The sequence below is a fragment of the Aspergillus ochraceoroseus genome, assembly GCF_002846915.1.
Source record: "Aspergillus ochraceoroseus IBT 24754 chromosome Unknown P175scaffold_6, whole genome shotgun sequence".
Lineage (NCBI taxonomy): Eukaryota > Fungi > Ascomycota > Eurotiomycetes > Eurotiales > Aspergillaceae > Aspergillus > Aspergillus ochraceoroseus.
The window spans coordinates 383,909-407,345 of NW_024468481.1; the positions used below are offsets into that span (position 1 = coordinate 383,909).

Here is a 23,437-nt window from a genome sequence, read left to right on the forward strand (position 1 = left end):
TTGTAGAGAATATTATTATTGCTACGTCTGGGTCTCAATTATCATCGTCTCATTGATCCATCCAGGTTCCTCGAGGAAAGAAAGAAAAAAAAAAAAACAAAACTACAGAGCCCCCACCAACACGCCCAACATCACCGTGGCAAAGACAGCCACTCCATGATTCTGCAGCAGCTGGACAGCGGCACCGGTATGGGTAGTCGAAGCGGCAGTGGTGGTGGTGCTGGCGGAATCCGTCGCGGTTGAAGTCTGCGTGGCCGTGGTGGTGGTGCTGCTGCTGGTGCTGGTGCTGGTGCTGGTGCTGACACTGGACGCGTTCAAGGTCCCGCACTCACTGAGACCTTCTTTACAGGTCGCATCTTCCTCCTGAGTGGAGGAACGGGCGATACACTGACCGTAGTTGGCCTGGCAGACATAAAAGGGGATGGTCTGTTGATACAGGGCTACATCGGCGGTTGAGCCATTGGAGCAGGTGCAAGTGAAATCCAGCGTCGACTATTGGCATATCTTAGCGACCGAATTCCAGGGAAAGGGGGGGGGAAAGAAACATACCGAATCGCAGTGATTGACCTGGGCAGAACCACCACAGAGCTCTGGACACGAATTAAGCTCCCCCAAACACCAGGAGGCTAAAAGGGTTTAGAGACGAGATGAAGAGAGAGACGTGAGAGAACAGAAAGTACCTTTGGTGTTGGCGGAAATCTCGCTCACGTCGAAGCCGGTGGGGAAGGTATAATTGGCGAGGATGGGGGAGAAGAGGGAGAAGAGGAGGAGGGAATACATATTGGAAGAAGAGAGAATCTGATCTGAACTGAACTGAATCTGAATCTGAGCAAGTGGAAGAAGAGAAGAAGAGAAGAAGAGAAAAGAAGGAGAGAAAAGAAGGGGAAAGAGAGAAAGACAGAAAGAGAGGGAATCACCGACTAACCGGACTCTCAGTCTTAATTAACGAGTTTTGCACCGGCAACTATTGAATTCCAATCAATTGATTCGATTAATTGCATTATCTGCATTTCTATGGAATCTGATTGATTGTATAAATTATCTCCATTATAGTCGCTCATTCTGCAGCAAGAATCCAACATAAACAACGTTGGTTTCTAAGGAAACAATATAATATACCGAGTCATACAGAGTATAATAATAAGAATAAGAATAAGAATAATAATACATTAATTCTTCATCGTCGTCTGCGCCAACCGCTCCAGACATCCAACCACTCCTGTAACTCCGTGGCCCATCGTCGCTCGTGCTTCGGTCCTGCGCGTCCCCAAAGTCACCGTCATCACATACTCCACGCCTCCAGAGCTCGCTAATTTGTTCGCCCACCGAAAGATTGGCTCATCATCACGATCCCCCCCAATCGCCAACAGAAAATCCACTCCTCCTCCTCCTCCTCCAGAATTCATCGCACGCCATACCACGTCGGCCGCCGTCGCCTTATTCGTGTCGCGCGGCTCCACCACCAACACCCCCTCCACCAATACCGCATGCACTACCCCCTGGCTGGCACACGCGTCGTTGATGTGGTCCGCACACTCCGACGCCAGGCGACACGCCGCCGCTTGGTCCTCCGCCGCCTCGTAGTGGAAAACCAGCGAGCAGTGTCGCTGTTCGATCCAACTCCCCTCCGCCCGCTGCTGGTAGTACGCGAGAATCTGTCGCACCGCCGCTTGCCACGCCTGCCGGGTCGACGACTCCGGAAATGTGCTGGTCCACGCCTCGCCGCCGTGGGGCTCACGCACAAAGCATCCGTTCTCGGCTATCAACCCGACGCCGCCCACGAGGCGGAACAGCCGCGCTAACTCCTCGGGCGTACGCGAGCTCATGACGTACACCACGTTCTTCGGGTCGTCCGTCAGCTCGGCCAGCGCGGTGATCGCGCGCTGCGGCGTCGTCGTCGTCGTCGTCGTCACGATCATCATACTCCTGGGCGACCCCCACGACGCCAACGTCCCCTCGTAATCCAGGATGATCAGCCGCCGCGTCGTCGACTGCCGGTACCGTGCCTCCAACTGATCCAGCCGCAGGCGCGGAACCGCCATGATCTCGCGCGACGATTGCTCGTGCCACACGCGCCGCAACGTCGCACTGAACGACGCCACCCAGTTGGACGTCGAGTTCTGCAGCACCGCCTGATGCAGCTGCTGCCACACCGCCCGCCGTTCGGCCTCCCCCCGCGAGAGCGCCGTGTGGATGGCCTCGGCGCACTGGCGATAGTCCCACGGATTGACCAGGAGCGCGTGATGGCCAAAGACCGACGCACTGCCCGTGAACTCGCTCAGAATCAGGGATCCGTACTGCTGCCGTCCGTACTTCCCGTCCTGGCAGTACACGAACTCGTGGCTCGTCAGATTCATCCCCTCCCGTAGACTCGTGATCATCAGAGCATCCGCCACCGAAATCAGCGCCAGGTATTGCGGGAACGCAAGGTCTTGCTTGAGAAACACCAGCGGCTGATGCGCCAGCGTCGAATGCGTCGAGTTGATGCGCATGGCAATGTCCGAGATCGTGGCCTCCAGTTCCGGCTGCTCCGTCGTGCTGGTCGCCACCTGGATCAGAACCACCTGCTCCCGCCATTCGGGATACGTGTTGAGGAAGAGTTCGTAGCTGAGCAGCTTTTGGCGGATGCCGCGCACCTGGTCAATCTTGTCCCGCGAGACAATCAACCGCTTGCCCGCATAGCGATCCGAGATGGTTTGGATCCACTGCTCCACATCCGCCGCCTTGCGTCGTTTATCCCACGAGAGCGGATCAATGCCAATCGGGAACTTGCCCACGTTCACAACCCGATCCTCCAGCTGAAGCCCTTCGTTGGTCGCTTCGACGCTGAGGATCCGACTGCACGTCTGCAGGAAGTGCCGGCAGTATTCCTCCGTCTGGAACCCGACCAGGTTTGCCCCGAGCATCCCCTCCAGCAGCTCTTTGCGCGGCGCCAGGCATCGGAACACCTCCGACGACGGGAACGCAACATGGAGGAAAAACCCGATCTGCGCATCGGGGAGGAGCTGCCGCAGCATCGCGGGCACCAGCAGCAAGTGATAGTCCTGAATCCAGATAGAATCCGTCCGTTTCCAGTTGCGCGCAATCCGGTCCGCAAAGGCTTGGTTAAGCTTGACATAGTATACCCACGAGTGGTCCTCATAGGCCTTGCTTTTCGGATTATCCGGGATCTGATAGTGAAACACGGGCCAGAGGATGGTTTTGCAGAAGTGCGTGTAATGGCCATCGAAATCAATGTCACTCACATCAACCATCAGCGAATCATACTCTCCCTCTAGCTTTTCCGAGATAGCTGCCTTGGTGTACTGCGTCAGAGCATCGGTAGGGATGCCCAAGGTGCCGACCCAAACCTTGTCTTGTAGCTGTCCGGTCTCGGCAGCAGACCGCACGGCATTGCGCAGCCCCCCATTCCCCTGCTCCGCTGTCGTGATAGTCCAGTCTGCTTCGCAGAACGATCCTTTCCGGGTACCATGATACGAAGGTTTCAGATATTTTGCAGGGACTAATGGCGCTTCCCTCACGGGAGCTGGCTCTGGTACGGCGATCGGATCCTGATGTCTGAGAATCGACGGAGACGCTACGAATGCGGACTGTGGTTTGGGCTGGTTGAGGGCTGTTCTCGCGCCCCATGCTGGCGAGTGTGCTTCACTCTCTGTCAAGAGATGTTGATGATGATGGGTTCCTTCCGCGGCTTCCTTGGGGCTAGCAGAGAAGATACGTTCATGGTCAGTCGTAGCACCCGGAGTAAGGCCAACACTTGGATCACCATTCTGCCGTTCAAACAAGCTAGTTGCTGTTGCTGTTGCTGTTGCTGTTGCTACTGTTTCTGGCGTATGCTTAGTAGGCGCCGAGGTAGCGAGTTGCTTCTCCGGTTGGGACTCTGCAAAGCGATCCTGGGACGTAGGAGCGCGAAATCGCACAGTATGCGGAAGAAACCTACCACCAGAGAATATCAGCAAGACTAAAGAGAAAAAAAAAAAAATAAAAAATAAAAAAAAGATCAATTAAGTATTCAGGGCTTATACAGTGAAGCGATATAGACCGTCATCTTGCTACAACCGCAAATAGTCGATGAGGAAAGAGAAAAGAAGGGAAAAGAAAAATGGATTTAAAACGAGAGACAAGTAAACACTGTACAAGAGAAGAAGTCCATTAGGGAAGAGAATTCATTGATTATTGATAATCGAGACGATGATATGAGGACAGAGAAAGAATACTGAAGTGAAAGAAAAGAAAGAAAAAAAAACCAGGCGAGGAAATCATGACATGACACTGTCCCCTCCTTGCGACGTACGTCATGAAGCTCTCCCCTCATCTAAGTAGATCTCTCTCTCTCTCTATTCATCCCAACTCCCAAAACCGCAACTCCAATCATCATCATCATCATCATTATCATGAGAACATAATACATAAGAAATAAGATCTACTCTTTGGCCACGGAAAAAAAAAAAAAGAAAATAAATGCCAACTTCTCTCCTCCGCTCCTCTCCTCATCCCTTCATCCTCCTCCCCGATCATCCCTCCCTCGGCAACAACAACACCACCACCACCACCACCACCTTACGTCCCCCCCTTCGAAACTTCCTCCATACCACCCTCACAGAAGCCCAGACCCTCCTGGCGTCCGTACCGGGAACCTTCAAACCCATCCACCGGAAACCGCGCGCCTCTGCCCCATCCACCGCACCAGTCCAGCTCTTGTCCCGCACGGTGCCGGAAACCGGGGACTTCTGGGTCTGTCGCAAGAGCATTCACGAGGATGCAGCGATTCCCGGTTCCGCATCGTGGGAGGAGTTCCGCGCCGGACTGAGGGAAACCCACGCCGAGAATGAGATGGATTATACGCCGAGTGTGACCTCCGTCGAGACATTGCTGGGTTGGCCCGTTGAGGGGGAGATAGAGGGGGGTTGGAAGGGGGTTGAGATGCATGGTAAGTGTGAGTGGGTTGTCTATATCTATATCTACTATATCTTGATCTATCTTATCTGTCTATGGTTCGGAGGTAAACATTTTTTTTTTTTTTCTCTAGTAAATATCATCACTCATACCTTTCATCCGACCCTCTTGATTTCCCCGCGCTCCTTTGTGGTTCTCTCCATCTCGGCGGATCAGCTTGCTGCTTCTTCTCCTCCCTCCGACAACGGCTTCGTCACCATCCAGGTTCCGCTTGATGCAACCTCCCCCGATTCTATGCCTCCTGCTCTACGCGAAAAACTCGCCTCGGCCCTACCGCCATCGACTATCTTCGCCTCCTACGCCAGTGTAGAACAGGTGAGACTGACCTCGACGGGAATCGAATGGGTCATGGCAACCACCTCCAATGCAGGCGGCGCCATCCCCCAATGGGTGCAACGAAGTTGGACCATGGGTGGCGTTCCTAAAGCAGTGGTGGCAGATGTTGGTTTATTTCTAGCATGGACGGCACGGCGAAGATCTCAAAATCCATAGACTGATCGCATGGTGATTATTGAACTAGGTATCATGCTAAAGAGAAAACAAAAAAAAAAAAAAAAGGGAAGAGAGATTGATACACTTCCAGTATCAACAAACCAGTCAAGCCATTCGTGTCCCCAATTTCAGTAAAGGGACTGCTGAAGAGAAAAGAAAGAAAAAAAAAAAAAAAAAAACCAAGTTTTGCCCACCAAACTCCCCGCTCCTGTGATCCCGGAAACAGAATGCTGATTGATGGCGTATAGAACATGCGGTGGGATAATGTTGGAACCAAAAGAAATGATAATAGGGGCGACGAAGAAAATGTAAACGAATAGAAAACCCCTGTACATGATAAAAGACCAAATATCCACAAGTGTATCGATGGTATAGGAAGGAGACAAAATATAAAGGGAAAAGCTTAAGGAAAGCTTGGGAGAAAGATCTTCAATCCAAGTAAAAAAGAAACACGAACTCAAGAAAAAAAAGGGACAAGGGGGGCTTAAGGATGAAGAATGATGACCTCCGTTGGGAGCAGTAGGTTTGACATCATTAAGGGCATCAAGGTAATAATAACAAAAATAAAAACACACATCTGAAAGGCAAAATCATGACACAAGGAAACATATCCGCCGTGGCATCGGAAAAGCGTATTAAATTGGGAATTCTGTTTTTTAAAGGGCGCTGTTTCAAGGGCCCTGGCCCGTAGAAGCCCAGGAAATCATCGCTGCACAGAGCCGACGATTCCTGCCTCAACTGGAGATGGCGCAACCGCCGAGTTGGGCGCTGCCAGCGTATTTACAGTGGCCGACGCAATTTGGGCTCTGAGGGCAGCTACCTCGGTCCTTAGTCCACTCAATTCGTCGTGGACGGAACGAATGTATGCCCAAAGCTTATCCTCTCGATCGCGTTGCTGGTCATGAAGAGTGGGGTCATGCGGAAGCGCAGGATGGATATTATTGCCCGAAATTGCTTCTAGGCCGGCTTTGGAGGATAATGGACCGCCATGGCTGCTGGAGTGACTGTGTGACGGGGTATGTTTCGCGGCCGTTGAAGAAGATGGCGGTACCGCGCTCTGAGCGTGAAGAGAGAAGCGAGGTTCTGCTGAAGCCATACCTGGCGGCGGGGGAAGTTGCGGGGCGCCAGGCTGAGGTGGGGGAAGGCCCAAAGTCGACGCGGTGGGGTTGGAGAGGGACGTTGGAGAGGGACCTGCCCTGTTATATTGGGGTTGCGTGAATGACTGCGCCATTCCTGGAGAGTGAGGACGGTGGTGGACCTGCACATTGTTTTCCGGGCCGTGCCCTAGGGCGTGGGAAGACAGGGCATTTGGTGAGAGCGGCCTGGGACTTTCAGTCATGTTTGGAGGTGCAAAGACCGCAGTGCCGGAAGGCTGGCCAGCAGGCGGGAAGGTCAGGTTGCCAGATGATGGGATGGGGGAAGGAGAGCCGCTCGAACCACCATGGCTTGCTGGGGGAGGGAAAAGCCCACCGGGGGATGGCCTACTAGCCGCAATCGGGGGGTATGTGCTCGGCTGGCGCGGTTGGTAACTGCTCACACTGTTGGAACGGGCCAGAGAATCTGATGGAATATCATGCTTCTTGATACTGGGCGCATTAAACCGGCGTTCTTCTTCCTCGTCCATGCGCTCCGGTTCGGCGTAGACAAGACCCTCCATAGAATCTTCTGCACCCGGTACACCCACGTCACCATAGTCATCCTCCGGCGCATAACTTCCCATACTTGCCCTACGTCCAGCGCAACCGCCCTGGCCTTTGTTATGGCGGGCGAGAGCATCGCCACGGGCAAATCTGCGTCCACACTTGGGACAGATGTGCGGTCGTTCACCGGTGTGGAGTTTCATATGTCGCTTGAGGTCATGAAGCCTACGGAAACGCGATTGACAGGTCTGGCATACAAATGGCTTTTCTTGGCTATGTGTAAGCAGATGACTCTTCAGATTATGATGCCGGGTGAATTCTGTCGAGCAGTATGGGCAACGATGCTTCTTGGCCGATGGTGATCGTTGACCAGCCTTGTGAAGACCAGAAGTCGGCAAGCTTAGGCCACGTCGCGGGTCGTTGAGGCCTCCCGTGGGCATAGGGTAGGAGAATGCCTTGTGGCTCGAGTCTTGATGGAGATCGCTGTCATCTCGATGGCGGGGTCGATCACCATCCTGGGAGATCGAGTCTTCTATTGGGCCGGGACTCGCAACGGTGGAGGTGTTCATCAAGGATGTACTGTTGTCGGCCGTGCTGAAGGTGTCGGGAGCATTTCCCGAGACGGGATGGGAGTCTACTTGCATTTGATCGGAGGACATCACTAGCGAGTCACTGACAACGCCGGTTTGTTGCTTCTCACTAGCGCCAAGAGCCTCCCTCGCTACTTGCGAGCTGTTCTGTTCTGACTCTCGTTGGGGCTCAAGCGGTCGTTCCGTCGAGCCACCAGCGCTTGGTGCAGTGGTGGACATTGTAGACAATGACTCCTTTGATCGTGAGACGTTCAGACCAGCACTGGCGATAGAAGTCAAGTTCGGGTCGGGTTTGGATTGTTTCAGGAACCCGAGAGATTCGGAGGAGTTCGAGGTAATGAGATTTGATGGTCCAGGTAAAGGATTTGAGATAGAGATATGCTCCTTATTCGATTGCATCAACGCAGCCATCGATAATGGACGACTCACACCGGCCTGAAACGGGTGGTGAAAAAACGTAGGAGCTAGTTCGACGGAACTCATGTTAGCGGGACTGGATAATCTTTTCGGGAGAGATGCAGGATGATCGCAGGTTCAGAGCACAACAGCAGGGCGATCCAGTAAGATAAAGGGCAACAAATTCACAGAGAAAACGATGCAATAAAGAAGATACTAGTAGGACAAGGGGATGAAGAGATGCATCAGAGAGGCACTGTCGCGTGGGGCGCTCACCTAGAACCGAGTGTGGCGCAAGCTGACCGGGGGGGGGGGGGGGGGGGTTCAGCCTTCGCGAAGTCTTACGATCTGGTCCCAAAAAAAAAAACCAGATGGACCTTGCAGGCGGGTAAAAATAGCGGTCAGCCTTGTTGGTTGAATTGAAATATATTTTATTTTATCCACTTGGTCGGGATCTATAGTGGATTAATCCATCGGTGGAAAGCCTGCGAGAGGATCGTGGCGGATGCGCGGCGAAATAATGATGCCTTTTAACTAGGCTGCAGAGGATGGTACAACCCACAATGATCGGAGGAGCGCTGGTCCAGGGGATGGATGTGCAATTCCCTGTCACTGACACGCGGTCAACGTATGAGGGACGGAGAAGAGAATAAAGCACAGAGATAAGGCAAGGGGGAGGTGGAAGAAGAAATTCGGGTTCGGAGGATGAAGCGCTGAGTTGGTGCCTGAGGACAGGAAGTTGGACAAGCAGCGCGCAAGAAAACGAGAAATCGTCACAGGCAGTAGGAGGGAATGAAAGGCGCAAAAGGATGAATATCAGTTGGTGTCGGTGGGTTGAGTATAGATTGGTAACCCGATGCAGGGAAAGGGAGAGAAAGAGAAAGAGAGAGGCTGAGAGATACAGGAGAGGTAAGTTGCCGGTCGTCACTGTAGGAGGTGGAATGTTTGGTGGGTAAGGTTGGTTTGCGTCGGATAATTATGGGGGTTTTCTTCTGGTCTCGAGAAAACGCCAAAAGCAGATTAAAAAAAAAAGGGAAGGGAAGGAAGGGACTGCACGGGAGAGAAAAGAAGTGCAAGACAGAGATGTAGAGAAAAGATCATCAAGAACAAGCGTGGAGCTCTCTTTTGTTGTGGCGAAGCGAAAGTAAAGAGAGAAAGAGAGAAAAGAAAGAGAGAGAGAGAGAGAGAGAGAGAGAGAGAGAGAGTGAGAGGAACACGAGGAAGTGGCTGGAACAATGGACCAATACAGTTCAAAACAGAAATACAGGCGGCTCTATAACGGTTTTAGTGGCAAAAGGGACCAGGCTGGTGTAATTGACAATACGACTATCCCAAAATAGCCCAAAACCAGGAAAACATCCCCTTTTCCTTCAGCCTGCAGGAGGGATGTACTGTACTGTACTCTGTCCTGCATTCACTGAACGCTTCAGATTCGATGTCAGATCAGATTAAAAGACTAATGATAACAATAATAGCAACCGAAGAATCCCAGTTCTTAATACAAGGCATATTCCGTGAAAAGGTTCTGACCGACCCTGGTTTCTAAATGTGGATTAGCATCAGAAGGGTGGCTCCGAACTGCGTCCGATATATCTACATTTGGCCCCATTCGAATCCAGAACTGTCCAGACATGTCTTGGTGAAGGCAATACTCCGTAGTACGGAGTACCTAGAATAATTGATCGTTGGGGGAGGGGGGGAAACACGGTGAACCCCGAGCATAACAGGCTGGATGTACCCTCTAGCAAACCTGAAATGACTCCTCTCCTGTCCGAGGAAGTGCGCAACATGGGATCTGAACCATAGACATTGGTGGCGTGTTATTGGCCTTGCAAATTTCTCTCGATTCCTCTAGTCCTGCGTGGTGAGTGGTACAGAAAACTCCCATACGACCGATGAACAAAGCATGTCGATCTTCCTAGGAGAATCTACGGAGTAAAGTCAGTTAAAGCCCCAAAAAGGAAATCCGGAGGGAGAAAAAAGCAAGAAATCCAGGGAAAACAAGGAATGAGGCGGTGTTTGTGTTTTTTCAGTGCTGAAACCTGAACCGTGGCTGGCGACTGACGCGGAGAAGCTGTCAAGAGTTGGCCACTCATATATACTACTATAATAATGAGTCGCCCAGTGGGGCTGTTGGAAACTTGGAAAGTGGCTGTGACCAGCTGACCGCCTGCCCATGTCGGAATTATAATGTTCCTGTAAGAAGATCTGGTTTTCTCGGCTCAGGGGACGAATCAATGCTATGCTATCTTTACATCCATGGAGGGATAATAGAGTCTATTTCCGAATTAGAAATAGTACAAGTGGACAGCCCAACATACACTGGGAGTACTCCGTACTCTGATTTACCTACTCGGGACAGAGTAGTTGTTCCCAGCCTCCAATTTGCCGGGTGCGCGCCTCATTGTTGCCCCTGTTATACCACCCAGATTGAACCTTGAATTCTGAATGGCCCGCAGCCGCTGGAAACGAACATGTGCGCTGGAAAAATGAGTAACTTGTCTGAATTGGCCTCGGTATCAGGTGATTGGCGGATTGCTACTGCGCCGCTTCTTCTCGGGCTGTTGAGGACTACTACCCGTCTGCATGCAATACATCTCGGTTCTATTGGTGCTAACCTCCCCATCGTCCTCCATATCTAGCAATTATCGCAGTACGATAATACCAAAGGAGCCCTTCAGATGATCCATCAACTCCACCAGACCCTATTTCAGCGACGCCTCCATTCTGGTGCAGAAAACTAAGAAATTGTCCAGCAGATAGACACCCAGATGTGGCGAGAGACAAAGTCATCAGCAATGTGTTTGAAAAGAAATTTCGGAGCTGAATAAGATTGGCATGTCTCTGAGCATCTCACCTACGACTCACAACATACTAGCTAGAGTTCGAAACACAGTCGGCAGTATTTTGTGAACCCGCACAAACGCAACTGAAGCAGAGGCAGTGGGTATCTCCAGAAATCCTAAATAATACCTCCGTCTCCAGCGCCTTCCAGGTGCTATCGCAAATGAAGGGACAAATCCGCCGAAGGGAGGTCTCTTTGGGCTGCAGATCCCTTCGCGGCCAAAGCGAAATTGTAATCAGAATACCCATACTAAGTATTATATGGCCATCGTACAGCTAATACAATGAGAAAGCACGATCATTCTAGGCTTCAATTTGAATTTTCGATTCTACATTCCGCGGCTCAAGGCCAAGGGAATATTACAGAACAAGAGAATCACATTAGGGCTTGGGGCACAAGAAGAGGAATTCCAGACTGTCCTACTTGTCCTCCCCTAGTAAGTATCAATTTCTCACTAAAATCGTCTGGCTACCAATCCTCTAGTACTTGCCTGGTTCCAGGTGAAATGAGTGGTCTTGGACGAGCCGGACATGAGATGAGGTACTCAAGATGTTGTTACTTTGAGCTGCCGTCTCCTACTCGCGCAACCCGGAGTCGAACCATTGCAATGAATTTGTTATGCGCATTGATGGAACCCCAGTGCATGTTAATAGGGCAAAAATATCCAGTTCATGCATATAAGGTTCCTTAAATATCGAATGGCTGTCAAGGACTTACCACTCTACAGCTCTATACCATTTGACTTCTATCGGCAAGGTGATCGCAGAGAACTCGTGAGAATCTTGATTAACCGTTTTCGATATCTAGCCGAAAGCAAACCCTGGCAACTACCAAGACACTATGGTGATGTGATGGTGTCGGTTAGGATTACAAGAGCTTATAAAGCCTTACTCCTCTATCAACAAAGACTTTCTGCTACTTTTTTGATAATGATTAATTAGACACGGCACAGCAGTTAACTAGTTACAGAGTGCGTGTGGTACTTCACAAGATACCTTCCCAAGTCTCACCAATCTTCATTTCTTACAGGGATTCCGGCTGAGAAGAGAGGATAGAAGTCAGACATCATACCACTCGTCTAATCCCTAACGAAGATCAATGATGTTTTAGGAATTTCAGACATCAAGGGCCGCTTACATCGCTGCTGATGCAGCTGTAACTACGTGGAGCTCCCGGCTCAGAAGGCCTGGATTGATACATGTTCCTCTCCAATAATTATCCCGCATACCCGTTCAGAGACAGATGTCCCCTCAAATCATCCTTCCCCTTCATGTGGTAACCGCCTTGCAAACGCCTATTATCCCATCCCCCGGGGGTCTACTCTGTACAGGGACAAGAATCAAGTATTTATAAACAGGGCAGTTTATCCGTGACACAACCCCTCCCAACATAATCAATTAATATCACACCACTTACTCTGTAGAGCCATTCTGTCCCCTTATCCATGAAATTAAAGACCATTGGACCACTCTACCAATTGCTATGCACGCAAACAAAGAGATGTGTGAAGGACTCTGCAGGAAGATGCTTAGTGTTGGTGGGACGGAGCCTAAGGCTGCTAGCACCCGCTCCCGTCACGGTTAAATCGACTCTTTCCAGTTTTCCTCTACCGAGTATGAGGAGTCCGTATGTCTTCTTCTTCATCTTCTCCTTCTTCTTTTCCTTCATTTACATCCTATATTAATATCCTTTCCACTTCATCCCATTTCTATCTTTGGATTTCCGGCGCCTGTATTCTGCTGCTCTCACTGGCCATCACTCGCAATCCTGCTAAAGCACCCCTCTTTGATGGCCAGCGGTTCTGCCCGTCCTATGGTTGGCTGGGCTAAGCCAGGGCATCAGACAACGCGATCTTTGGCTCTCATTCGCTCTCATTCGCTCTCTGAGTGACCAAACTTGCATGAAAAGCGTGAGAAGAGAAAGGTTAAACGACTCGCACCTGCGCTATCTCCGCTGTGATAGAGCAGGCTTCCCCTCTAGTGACCAGCCCGACATCCAGTCACAACGTCCCCCAACCATTTCTTCCTGCTGGCTTTACCTTCTGCCCATGTTCCTGGCCAACTACTAATTTCTGTTCTCCCCAATGATCTCCTCCGGCTTCGTTGCTCTGCATATTCCCGGGCGCTTAGCTGCCTCTTCACACGGTTGATGAGGTGCTTTGCGATATGCCCCCTCTCCACCTGCTAGGGAGGCCGGGACTGCCGCCCTTGATAGATAATCGATGTGGTCACGCCGTTCACAGGCTCTCTTGCTGTTGCTCCTCCGTCTCTCCTCTTGCTTCTAACGCAACAACCTTTCCTGGGATTGACCACTGGTCTATATCTTGGTTCAAGCAGCGCAGGACTCGCCGCTCTGTTTCCAAGAACTCAAAGCATCGGCCAGTTAAACAAAAAAAGGTGGTTTGAAGGTTGTTTTCGAACAGAGGTTTGTCTCTAAGGTCTTCGCCCCAGCGCTTAAACTGACAAGAGTTGTTCAGGCCTCAAAGTCGGCGATATCATCTCGACTGGAACCTATCCTGTATTCATAGCACGACGTGATCATCCTCGACCTAATGCTTCTCCTCTTCTGAACATTCGGGCCCATTTCTATATCCGTTGCAGAAAATTTGCGGTCGATCACCCCAAAATAAGAATAAATACAGAAAGAAAGAAAGAAAGAAAAAAAATTCCACAGGCTGAGAGCTGGCTCTCTTCAACTTGCTAATCCTTTGCAACGACCTGTTTTCTTTTGCCTCTGAGCCCTAAATCCAATGTCCCCACAATCCGTGAGTGCGGATAGCTCGCCCCAGACATACGAACCCGCTACCCCAAGGGAGTTTGTTGGTGGTCACAACCACGGAGCAATGGCTTTACCGATTCAGGATTCACCAGATATGGCTGCACCGTTAAAAAGCCCGCGGTCGGCTCGATTCGCGGAAGCAACTGCGGTTCACTCTCCCACTGATCCAAAGGACAGTAACCAATCCCCATTTGCAGATCCTCCGCATCAATCTCAGACCCCCCCTGATGTTTCTGATGTTGGTTTCGGCTATGTCAATGCTCAAGATACGTCCCACCATGTTCCACCAGCGTCGCCGCTGAAAAGCGCTTTGAAGGTACCAGGAACCCCTGGTCGGACGTTGAACCCTCTTAGCCCGACTTTCCGTGAAGAGTTCTACCTGGAGAAGCAAGAGAAGTCAGCAGAAAAAATGAACGCGAAGGACTTGGTGAGCAAAACCTAATCACGGTGCTTCGCTCTGTTCAGGTTTAGTACTAAACTTCCCCTTGCTAGGTCATCAAAACTCGTATCCGAGTGGCCAAGATCTTTCTTCGTTTCATCAGCTTTGGCTGCAGTATAATTGTGCTCGCTATTTTGTGTACGACGTTGACAATCTTCCATACGACCCGGAGTTTGCCCTCGCGCAGCGGCTTGACTCCGTGGTCCACGAACACAAACCCGTGGCCGCAGTATATGACGTTGGGCGTGGCGTGCCTGTCGTTATTGACCTGTCTTGTTGTCTTCTGGACTTGGAGAAAACGCGGCCACAAGCGTGCAGAAAAAGTTGCTACTTATTACACCATATTCTCCGTTGGCTTCTTCATATTCAGTCTAATTTTGTGGATTGTCGCAGTTGTGGTTTACCAGAACGCCAAGACAATCGGAAATGGCCAGGATATCTGGGGTTGGTCTTGTAAGAACAATAAGAGAGAGAAGGTGTACAGCAACGACATCGACTACGCCCTCCTATGTCGTCTTCAAGTAAGCCAACCCCCGACTTGAGATACATTCAGCAGTGGGCTAACCTTTTTTTTTTTTTTTTTTTTTTACCAGGATTGGGGATTGGTGTGCGCGGTTATAGAAGTTGTGATTGAAGTCCTGGTCATTCTCATCTACGCCGTTGCTTTCTATCGATTCTGGAGCAAGCGTCGACTCGCTAAATCTATGGATCGCCGAGACAAGGCTCGATCAGATCTGTACCTGGCACAGCTACGACTACAATCCGCGCCCAATACACCGGGATTCCCATACACCCCTAAGTCTCCCTGGGTATCAACAACCATGGTCAAAGACCCTTACTCCGCGGCCGAGAATGGCGAGGCAACTCCCACCCAGTTTGCATCTCCTCGATCGCCAACGAGACCTCAGCCGAGCTTTCAACTCCAAGCACCCCCAATCCGTGTGCACCACGCAACACCCAAGACAGAACAGGGTGAATTCTCAGCTCCCGTTCCGGCCCCCTCCCGCACTCCTTCCCAAGAGCACATGGGCGCTGCGCCGGGCGAGAAGACCTACGAATCCGTTCCTATTCCGGGGGCCTATGCTAGTCCGATGACATCGAGCTTTCCCCAGGGAACCCACCAGTAAGCCCGCGAGGATGTCATACACAGACACCTCTAACGCATACGGGGTATATATATCCTCTCTGAACCCAAACAAAAGCCAACTCAAAATCGAAAGAAAAAAAAAAAAAGAAAAAGGCATCAATGAAACCACAAACAAGGCTCGATGAGATTGATACGCACTCACTTTTATTCCGGAGTTGATTAGGAGGCTAGGGTTACGTATCTATCTATCTGCCTGTCTATCTGTCTATCTAACTTTTGTTTTTCTATTCTTGATGTACGAGTTAGAGTCAAGCAAGACCTTGACTGGATTTGGGCCGACGACCACTAACTACGAGGTACAACAACTTTTACTGCAATTAATACCCCTTTTTTTGTTTCATATTCTTTTATCCAACTTGGTTTTTTTATTGATTTGATGGATGAACGAGAAACAAATCCTCTCTCTATGTTTATTATATGTTTAGCTTTTGAGTTTTATTTTATTTATACCACTGAGCAAGCCCAACCCAACCCATTCTTTTATTTGTTTTTGTTTGTTTGTTCAGTCAGTCAGTCAGAACAGAGCAGAAATAACTAGTAGGGTACTAGTAGGATTAACACACATACATACCATGAATATCATGAATTTTCATGTTGTGTCAATGTGTCGATGCTAAAGATGTAAGCTTCACTGGATGCATTTAACTTTCAACTATTCGGTACAGTCATCAGGTATAGGTAGGTGTTTATAATTCTACAGTAATGGAAAATGAATTAAAAATGTATAGAAAGAAAACTAGAACCGAGCCAAAAAAAAAAAAAAAAAAAAAATCCCAATAGGACCTCCCATGCAAACAAACTCCTTCTGCGGTATAAATCTGAGTATGAAAAACTGGGTGGTGAAGCCATACATACATACACAACATTCCTCGTAAAGCATCTCGTAACGCGCGCAAGGAAGGATATTATCCATAGACACTGACTGTACATTCATGAATTTATGTGGGTGGTCCACGAACTCAACCTCACATGCCACCCTCTTGAACGACGGCGTTGGCGTCTCTCCGGACAAAGATCTCCTCCAGTGTGCCTTGGCCGAGATTATTGGAGCCGTCGTCATTTTGTAGCACGAGGCCCTGCTCGTTGGCCAGATGGAGTAGGCAAATGAAGCCAAAGGACGTGCTGATATCACGCAAAGCTTCCGTAGGATAGACCGTCTTGAGTGAGTTCATAATGTCTGTGAATCGTAGTTCGCCATCGTCTTTCAGGCTGTCTAGGTTCGGGCCCAGGGGTACGGTTTTATCCATTGGTGTTGGCGTAGGCGGGCCATCATCTTCCATCTCTTCATCGTCTGGGATCCTGTCCATAGTCCTGGTTGCGGGGCCAGAGTCCATGGAGGCTATCAACCTGTCACCCATGCCCTTCCACATTTCCTGTTTGAGTCGGCGAACATCAACCTTCTTGGCGACGCGAGCATAGGCAACATAGTCGGGACGTGCTCGTCGACCACCTTGCGTGACTAATTGCGATCCAAATCCTCCGGCACCGGACTGGAGGCTTGAACCACCAGGAGTCGCGCCCACCATGTTCAGGAGGGCAGCTAGTCCTGAAGCTCCACCGGATTCTCCCACTGATGTACCTGGGCGGCCATCAGCGGCGGGAGACAACATCTCTCTGGCATCGGCAAATGGAAGATTGTCGTCGTCGTCGTCTAAGCCGATGCCGTTCGGGAAGGCTAGACCATCGTCGTCCGCGAAGAAGTTGGCATCGTATGCTCCAGCAACAGCATCTTCATCGCCAGCAGGATTCTCTTCAGTTTTATGGTTGGCCCAGAATGCTTCATCCATCTCTCCATTGCCCGAAGTTTGCTCTTGTCGCCGTTGATTGAAACTGCGTGGGCCAATCAATTTTCTAGAGCCCATTCTGGCCTTTGGTTTGAGGAAAAGGCGCAGCAGTTGCCGCGAGTTGAAGTGCTTATCATCTGGAAGGAGATTGCGACCCTTCGTCTTCCATTGGGTCTTGGGGAGGGATATCGTGGAGTTGGAGCTTGCCGGAGTGTAGACTAGTTCAGCCACAGCTGGATCCAAAGGCGCACTGAAATCGATCTCAAATGGCTCTTTCTCCTTGCGGGGTTTTGGTCCTGCGTTTGCGGCAGTTGCGGCGGTGCTCTCCTTGATCCTGCGGATCTTCCAGTGTTCGGGACCAGCCCAGTTCTTCTGCAGTGCATTATCGAAATAGCTGAGGATGTTTTCATGGTCCCGGTTGCTCGGTTGATGGTTCAGGGATATGGCGTATGCATCATCATTATCAAGGTCCATTTCATCTCCCTTCTCGTCGCCTTCTAAATCCACACGATGTACTTTGAGCATCGGCTCCAAGGCTGCTTCACGGGCCCATGCCTCGCCACCATCACCAAACCCAGTGTCCCCGCTGAGATCAAAGCCAGTCAAGCTAGCATCATCATCATCGTCAAACCCGACAGCGTTATCATCATCAAGCATGATGCCAGATGTCTCGTTCGAGGGATGCCCGCCCTCATGCGCCTTGTCATGTCGCCATTCTTCGGGTGCTTTCAAAAGAGGGATATCCAAGGAGCCGCTTGGGTCTCCCAAGTCGAAGTTTTTAAGCGAAGGGCAGATATCTTGCGCGTCAAGGCGCTCCAGGTCCGGAAAGAATTGACTCGCTAGTGGAGTGATATCAATTTCCATATCATCTTCGAATATATCTGTACGGGCCTGCTTCGCAGGCGGGGGCTGGGGTGTAGAAGAACCCGATCGCTCAGGCTCCTCTGAATCCTGCCTAGCATCATCTGCGTCCTTCGAAGATTCCTCGGTGGCATCATCACTGCTGTCGAAAACAATACGTCCATGGCTATCGATCGATAGATGGTTGAGGAGCAGGCCTTTGGCACCACCCTCATCGAAATCTGCGGATGCTTTTTTGAAGAGCGGGTCGACGGAAAACTCGAGTTCGAACTTTTTCAACTGTAGGGAGGCAAAAGAGGGTGCAAGTGTGGCCTCATGTGAGCGCTGAAGATAAGGCAGTCTCTGGTTAGCCATCTCAAAATCTTCATCCAAGCTACCCACCACAACGGGAACCATACCTTTCGTCGCGACCTCCTGCTCGTCCCTCCCTCACCATCCTCCTCATCCTCCTCGCCACCTTCACCCTCAGCTTCGGTTTCGCGCGTTTTCCTATCCCGGCTATCGGCCAGACCACTCAAAAGTTTGCCTGTCTCAGTTGCAACACTGTCGACTCTGCTTGTATAAATCTTCACACATCCGTCCAGCGTACAACTGGCTTTTTGGAAATTCACACCGTCTCCTTCCTTCAGAAGAGACATATCATGGAAATAGTCAATCAGAGCAAAGTTCCAGGAATTATTCGCGTTAATTTTGTTGTCAGTAGCCATCTTCATCCATTCCTCAAAATTTGCCAGGATAGGCACCCGTTTCATCGGGGTCACGCCGCGGAGACCATCAGCGTCGCTTTCACGGTGGCGATGACCCGAGCCCCGTGGTGTCGCTGGACTCATGCTCCCTGCCCGGTCAAAGGCACTGTATCTTCGAGGCGGCATAGGCGTCTTCACGGCGGCCTTGATCTGATCCATCTGGCGGTCATGTCGGGCTTGACGGGCCTCCATACGGGCCGCCTTCTCTCCCATATCATCGTTGAGGGGGATCCTGGTCCACTCCATCAGCACCACTTTCAGTTAACATTACATATCTATCACAAAAGAAGGGCCCTACTTTAACGGTGAATTCTTATGGGGGGTGGAGGCGCCGTTGGAACGGCGGTGTTTCGAGACGCGGGGCATGGTGGATGGTTGATTTTCCCCCAGCAACAAGAGTAAGGGGTGGTTGAAATGCGCACAAACAGCGTCCCCAGAGCGAGGTTGGGGTTGAAACAGCGCCAGCTAAGAGAGAGGAGAGAACCGTGATCGACTAATCAGCGAAGGTAACGATGGAAAACCATGTCTTTGGGGATGGTATAGTTGGCTGCTGGACGTTGAGAACTGCGATAGATGGAGGAGGTGCCAAACACAAACATCAACAAACAGGAACCGTGCCACAGCAACCTCAGGCGCCCAGGTCACCTGACATTTACACCAGCCACGGCCTTGTGCTGCGCCACAGACTGCATACTCCTTGCAGCCGACAGGAATGAAGATTATTTTTATCCTTCCACCATCCATCTAACTGAGGAGGACATTCTTCCTGCCAGTCATCCAGATATCTACCTCTCGTGAGATTCCATCCCGTCTCCAAGTCCCCCCAATCTAGCCTGGGAAATTCGCACAGCCTCGCTCCCCTCAAGCCACCCACGGGCTATCTGACATCAGAGTACATCCAGGCGACCAGTCTGCGGCGTTCCCGTTGATTTCGCTGTGGAGAAAGCTTCCAATCACCCTTGTGATCACGGACAGCCTTGAGGATTTTCGCCTTCATCGCCTTCAATCTGGAATTAATCCGGGTTTGGGCCTTCCTCATATCTCCCGAGTCATTGCATCACGTCTTGGCAGCGTAACCCTCCTCCTTCCATCTCTCTCTCTTCTTTCTCCCCACATTCGACACCACTGCCCAGGATGATACCGGTACACATACAATCATGTTCCAAGAATTGACCGCAATCTTTCCTCGGGCTTCGGTTCGACGAAAGCGTCAATATTCTGTTAGACCCTTTTACGGGTCTCTCCTGGTCTTCACGGCTCTTGCTGCCCTGAGTTGGGGCTTCGGGCGTCTCAGGCCTTCACTAACGGAGGCCCCTCCCTTCTCTAGCCCCTCAGGTCGTGTGCTTGTCAAGCGGGATAGTGAACCAGAGGTATAGCGGATAATTTTACTCCCTTGTTGCCGCCAGATCGTCGGGAATCATTGCTAACGATCGATTCATTCTCTCTCCAGTGCCGTCTGGTGCGTAATGCGAAAGATCAATGCGCTTTTGTCCTTTTAAATTGCCCTGATTACGAAGATGGACTCTTCTCATATCTCCAATTCTACTACTGCACCCTAGCAGACGCAAAACCAGTCGCTTTCGCCATCATTATCCTCTGGCTATCCTTGCTGTTCAGCACTATTGGAATCGCCGCCAGTGACTTTCTCTGTATTGATCTGAGCACGCTGGCCAGTTTTCTTGGCTTGAGCGAAAGTCTGACGGGGGTCACGTTCCTCGCATTCGGAAATGGAAGCCCCGACGTTTTCTCAACCTTTGCAGCCATGAGGTCCAACAGTGGGAGTCTGGCAATTGGCGAGCTACTCGGCGCGGCAAGCTTTATAACTTCGGTCGTTGCAGGCTCGATGGCGCTGGTTCGTCCATTCAAAGTCGCCCGGAGGAGTTTCGTTCGTGACGTCGGATATTTTGTGATCGCCATTAGTTTCAGCATGCTTCTCTTAGCAGATGGCCACTTACACGTTTGGGAAGCTGCCACCATGGTTGCACTATATTGCTTCTATGTCGTACTTGTTGTAACATGGCACTGGTTCATTGTTCGACGGCGTCGAGTACATGAGAGAATCTTGGCCGCGAGGTCTCAGTACCATATCCCGGACAACCAGGAGCTGGATATCGAAGAGGTGGAAGAAGATGATCCAGGGGTAGCTTCGGAATCGACAAGTCTTCTCCGCGGCGCGTCTTCGGACGATTTTCACGCTCTGGAGCGCGGGGACGTACCGATTTGGAAGGACGGGGATGAGGACGACGAGACCCGCAATCGATATCTAGCAGAGATCCGAGACAACATGCATGTATATCGGCCCACGAGGCGCAGACGTAATACTTTGAATCCTATTCGGCCCAGTCTGGTCGGTGCATTAGAGTTTCAGTCCGTTCTTTCCTCGCTCCAACGCTCCAGAAGTCACCGTCAGAACCATTCCATCAGCCTTAGAAGGTATTCAGATGTTCCAGACAGCCAACAGGACCGGCACCAAGCGGACAACTTGTCTGTGGCTTCCCACCCTCGAAGTAGCCGCTCTAAAGCTGGCCATTTTCTGTCTCCTCACGATGGGACCGGTCCTGCTCGCGCCCGAGCCGTTTCTGCGAACGCTGCTGCGGGTCTGACGCTAGACACGAGTCTGTTCGGCGCCAATGCGCCATCACGCCCGCAATTAACCATCAGTCGGCCGTCTACTGACCATGAGCCTACGACGCTCATTCTCTCACACCCATCTGACTCGCAAAGAGGCCCAGAATTGATGATGTCACCGGTATCAACGGTGCTTTCATCCCGCAGCCCAAGCCCAAGTCCTGGAGAAGGACCTAGCCTGCAAAACTCTAGTCTGCTTGCCCCGCCGGACACATTCGGTTTTCCCAATTATGTCGATGCTACGCCTCATACCCGCTCTCCCACTCAGGTGTCTCCTCGGGGAACAATTTACGGTTCACCTCAGGACAATATGCTAAGTAGCCCTATCAGTCCATTTCCTCCTTTCTTGGAGGCTACTGGCCCACCATTCTCGAGACCACCAAGCGTGTACCCCTCCGCCCCCTTCAGTCCAACGCAGCCGTTGCAGATTCACCACAGCGTTCCGGATGGTAGCAGCAGTCGGTGTATGTCCCCAGCGGGGTGGTGGCCTCGGTCTCGCTCCATACTTCAGCCAGTCATTTCGATTCTCTTTCCAACCTTGGATGGGTGGAAGGGAAAGTCATTCTGGGAGAAATCCCTGGGGATTGTTGCGGCTCCGAGTGTGTTTCTTCTGACGATCACTCTTCCTGTTGTTGATCCTGTGCAACCCGACACCCCTCCCACTACAGTTCCTGTGATTGTAACTTCCGTAGATGGTGGAACTTCGCCAGCACCCATCGTGCGTCTCCCAGAAGACAGTCCACTCCTCCTGGCTCACGACCACCCGTCCCTTGTCGAACAAGCCGCGGAATATGGAACCCCATCTTTATCGGCTGAGGGACGACGACGATTCGACTCCGAGCTCCCCGTTGCCCAAGCTCCTGTAGGATCAGCAGCAGCGGCAGCAGCACCTCCAACCCGCGAATGGTGCCTCTGGCTGGTCTACTTACAGCTTTTCGCTGGGCCCTGCTTCGTCGCATTAATCGCTTGGACCGCGATAGACCCAGACTTCAAAGGCAGTACCCTCCTATTCTTCGGCCTCTGTGCGCTCCTCTTCTCCCTCACCTGCCACGGCGCCTTAACCATAAGCATGCGCCACAACAATGCTGCCTCGCAGCCACCCCGCACGTGGCGACCCATCCTCGCATTCCTGGGCTTCGTCGTCGCCATCTTCTGGATCGCAACCATCGCCACGGAAGTCGTCAACCTTCTCAAAACCCTCGGCGTCATCCTCAACATCAGCGACTCCCTGCTCGGGCTTACCGTCTTTGCTGTCGGAAACTCCCTCGGTGACCTCGTCGCAGACATTACCGTCGCCCGCCTCGGCTACCCAGTCATGGCACTAAGCGCTTGCTTTGGCGGGCCTATGCTCAACATCCTCCTCGGCATCGGCCTTGGAGGACTATACATGACCATGCACGCCAAATCAGAGACAATGATTTCGCGTACGGCGTCAGGGACCTCATACGATATCGCCGTCTCGAAGGTCCTCATCATCAGCGGTGCAACGCTTCTCATAACTCTAGTCGGGTTATTAATTGTCGTCCCGCTAAATAAATGGAGAATGGACCGCAAGATTGGCTGGGGTCTTGTTATTCTTTGGTGTGTAAGTACGCTGGGTAACGTCATCACTGAGTTGGCTTTCTGAGAGACCTCCATCCATCCCCTTCCCCTATGCATACATACATACATACATACATATATAATAATGCATGGCATGGCATGAAATAAAGACATGCACTCGATACATAAAATGCATCCATCCATCATCCATGCGTGTCCTTTGTCTTATGACTCGTACGACTCTACCTACTACTTTGAGATACCTATCTATCTATGCTCGCTCATTGCCCTTTTTTTTGCAAAGCCCAGCTATGCTTTTCTTTTCTTTCTATTCTCCTTTGGTTTCTTTCTTTCTTTCTTTTTTCTATATCCTTGATAACGATAGAGTAAACCCAGTAACTATAGTGCTGTCAAGCAATAACTAGTTAGTTAGTTCTTGATTTTCTTGGCCTTACATTCTATTCCGTAGGGTTGTTGCATTCTTCTTCTTCTTCTTCTTCTTATTTTATCCATGTTATATGTTATGTTATATCATATGGTCTGTAGTGGATAGAAGCGGGGTAGTCAACACATACGCATATAAATATAGAGAG

General features: G+C 50.9%; 7 protein-coding genes across 7 annotated transcripts; 3 read left to right on the top strand and 4 right to left on the bottom strand.

The window, feature by feature from the left end:
- Positions 1-76: 76 nt before the first annotated feature.
- P175DRAFT_0461607 (uncharacterized protein) lies at positions 77-820 on the bottom strand. The gene is made up of 3 exons (XM_040894767.1): positions 681-820; positions 550-626; positions 77-492 (listed from the first exon to the last, which is right to left on the bottom strand). Exons 1-3 carry the CDS (start codon positions 778-780, stop codon positions 103-105), a joined length of 567 nt encoding a protein of 188 aa, XP_040750562.1. The 5' UTR covers positions 781-820; the 3' UTR covers positions 77-102.
- A 349-nt stretch (positions 821-1,169) lies between these two features.
- Positions 1,170-4,048, bottom strand: P175DRAFT_0524772 (putative alpha,alpha-trehalose phosphate synthase subunit TPS3; the record flags this gene model as incomplete). The annotated part of the gene is made up of 2 exons (XM_040899389.1): positions 1,170-3,936; positions 4,026-4,048. 2 exons carry the CDS (start codon positions 4,046-4,048, stop codon positions 1,170-1,172), a joined length of 2,790 nt encoding a protein of 929 aa, XP_040750563.1.
- A 165-nt stretch (positions 4,049-4,213) lies between these two features.
- P175DRAFT_0289669 (SRPBCC family protein) lies at positions 4,214-5,512 on the top strand. Its single transcript, XM_040892778.1, has 2 exons — positions 4,214-4,936; positions 5,030-5,512. Exons 1-2 carry the CDS (start codon positions 4,462-4,464, stop codon positions 5,446-5,448), a joined length of 894 nt encoding a protein of 297 aa, XP_040750564.1. The 5' UTR covers positions 4,214-4,461; the 3' UTR covers positions 5,449-5,512.
- A 639-nt stretch (positions 5,513-6,151) lies between these two features.
- On the bottom strand, positions 6,152-8,161 carry P175DRAFT_0494323 (C2H2 zinc finger protein; the record flags this gene model as incomplete). The annotated part of the gene is made up of 1 exon (XM_040896011.1): positions 6,152-8,161. The coding sequence occupies one exon, from the start codon at positions 8,159-8,161 to the stop codon at positions 6,152-6,154; it is 2,010 nt and encodes a 669-aa protein (XP_040750565.1).
- Positions 8,162-13,668: 5,507 nt separating this feature from the next.
- Positions 13,669-15,263, top strand: P175DRAFT_0533594 (uncharacterized protein; the record flags this gene model as incomplete). Its single annotated transcript, XM_040900074.1, has 3 exons — positions 13,669-14,124; positions 14,190-14,657; positions 14,730-15,263. The coding sequence occupies 3 exons, from the start codon at positions 13,669-13,671 to the stop codon at positions 15,261-15,263; spliced, it is 1,458 nt and encodes a 485-aa protein (XP_040750566.1).
- A 985-nt stretch (positions 15,264-16,248) lies between these two features.
- P175DRAFT_0441195 (condensin subunit BRN1) lies at positions 16,249-19,040 on the bottom strand (the record flags this gene model as incomplete). Its single annotated transcript, XM_040894064.1, has 3 exons — positions 16,249-18,252; positions 18,327-18,906; positions 18,973-19,040. 3 exons carry the CDS (start codon positions 19,038-19,040, stop codon positions 16,249-16,251), a joined length of 2,652 nt encoding a protein of 883 aa, XP_040750567.1.
- Positions 19,041-19,430: 390 nt separating this feature from the next.
- Positions 19,431-23,295, top strand: P175DRAFT_0524778 (sodium/calcium exchanger protein). The gene is made up of 2 exons (XM_040899390.1): positions 19,431-20,044; positions 20,125-23,295. Exons 1-2 carry the CDS (start codon positions 19,832-19,834, stop codon positions 22,927-22,929), a joined length of 3,018 nt encoding a protein of 1,005 aa, XP_040750568.1. The 5' UTR covers positions 19,431-19,831; the 3' UTR covers positions 22,930-23,295.
- The last annotated feature ends 142 nt before the right edge of the window (positions 23,296-23,437 follow it).

Excerpts from the sequence above, each read along its gene's own strand:
- P175DRAFT_0524778 (XM_040899390.1), top strand. The coding sequence starts at position 19,832 with ATGTTCCAAGAATTGACCGCAATCTTTCCTCGGGCTTCGGTTCGACGA. Across the intron at positions 20,045-20,124 it reads AGCGGGATAGTGAACCAGAG|TGCCGTCTGGTGCGTAATGC; the intron begins GTATAGCGGATA and ends TTCTCTCTCCAG.
- P175DRAFT_0461607 (XM_040894767.1), bottom strand. The coding sequence starts at position 780 with ATGTATTCCCTCCTCCTCTTCTCCCTCTTCTCCCCCATCCTCGCCAAT. Across the intron at positions 627-680 it reads GATTTCCGCCAACACCAAAG|CCTCCTGGTGTTTGGGGGAG; the intron begins GTACTTTCTGTT and ends AAACCCTTTTAG. Across the intron at positions 493-549 it reads AGGTCAATCACTGCGATTCG|TCGACGCTGGATTTCACTTG; the intron begins GTATGTTTCTTT and ends ATATGCCAATAG.
- P175DRAFT_0289669 (XM_040892778.1), top strand. The coding sequence starts at position 4,462 with ATGCCAACTTCTCTCCTCCGCTCCTCTCCTCATCCCTTCATCCTCCTC. Across the intron at positions 4,937-5,029 it reads GGTTGAGATGCATGGTAAGT|TAAATATCATCACTCATACC; the intron begins GTGAGTGGGTTG and ends TTTTTTCTCTAG.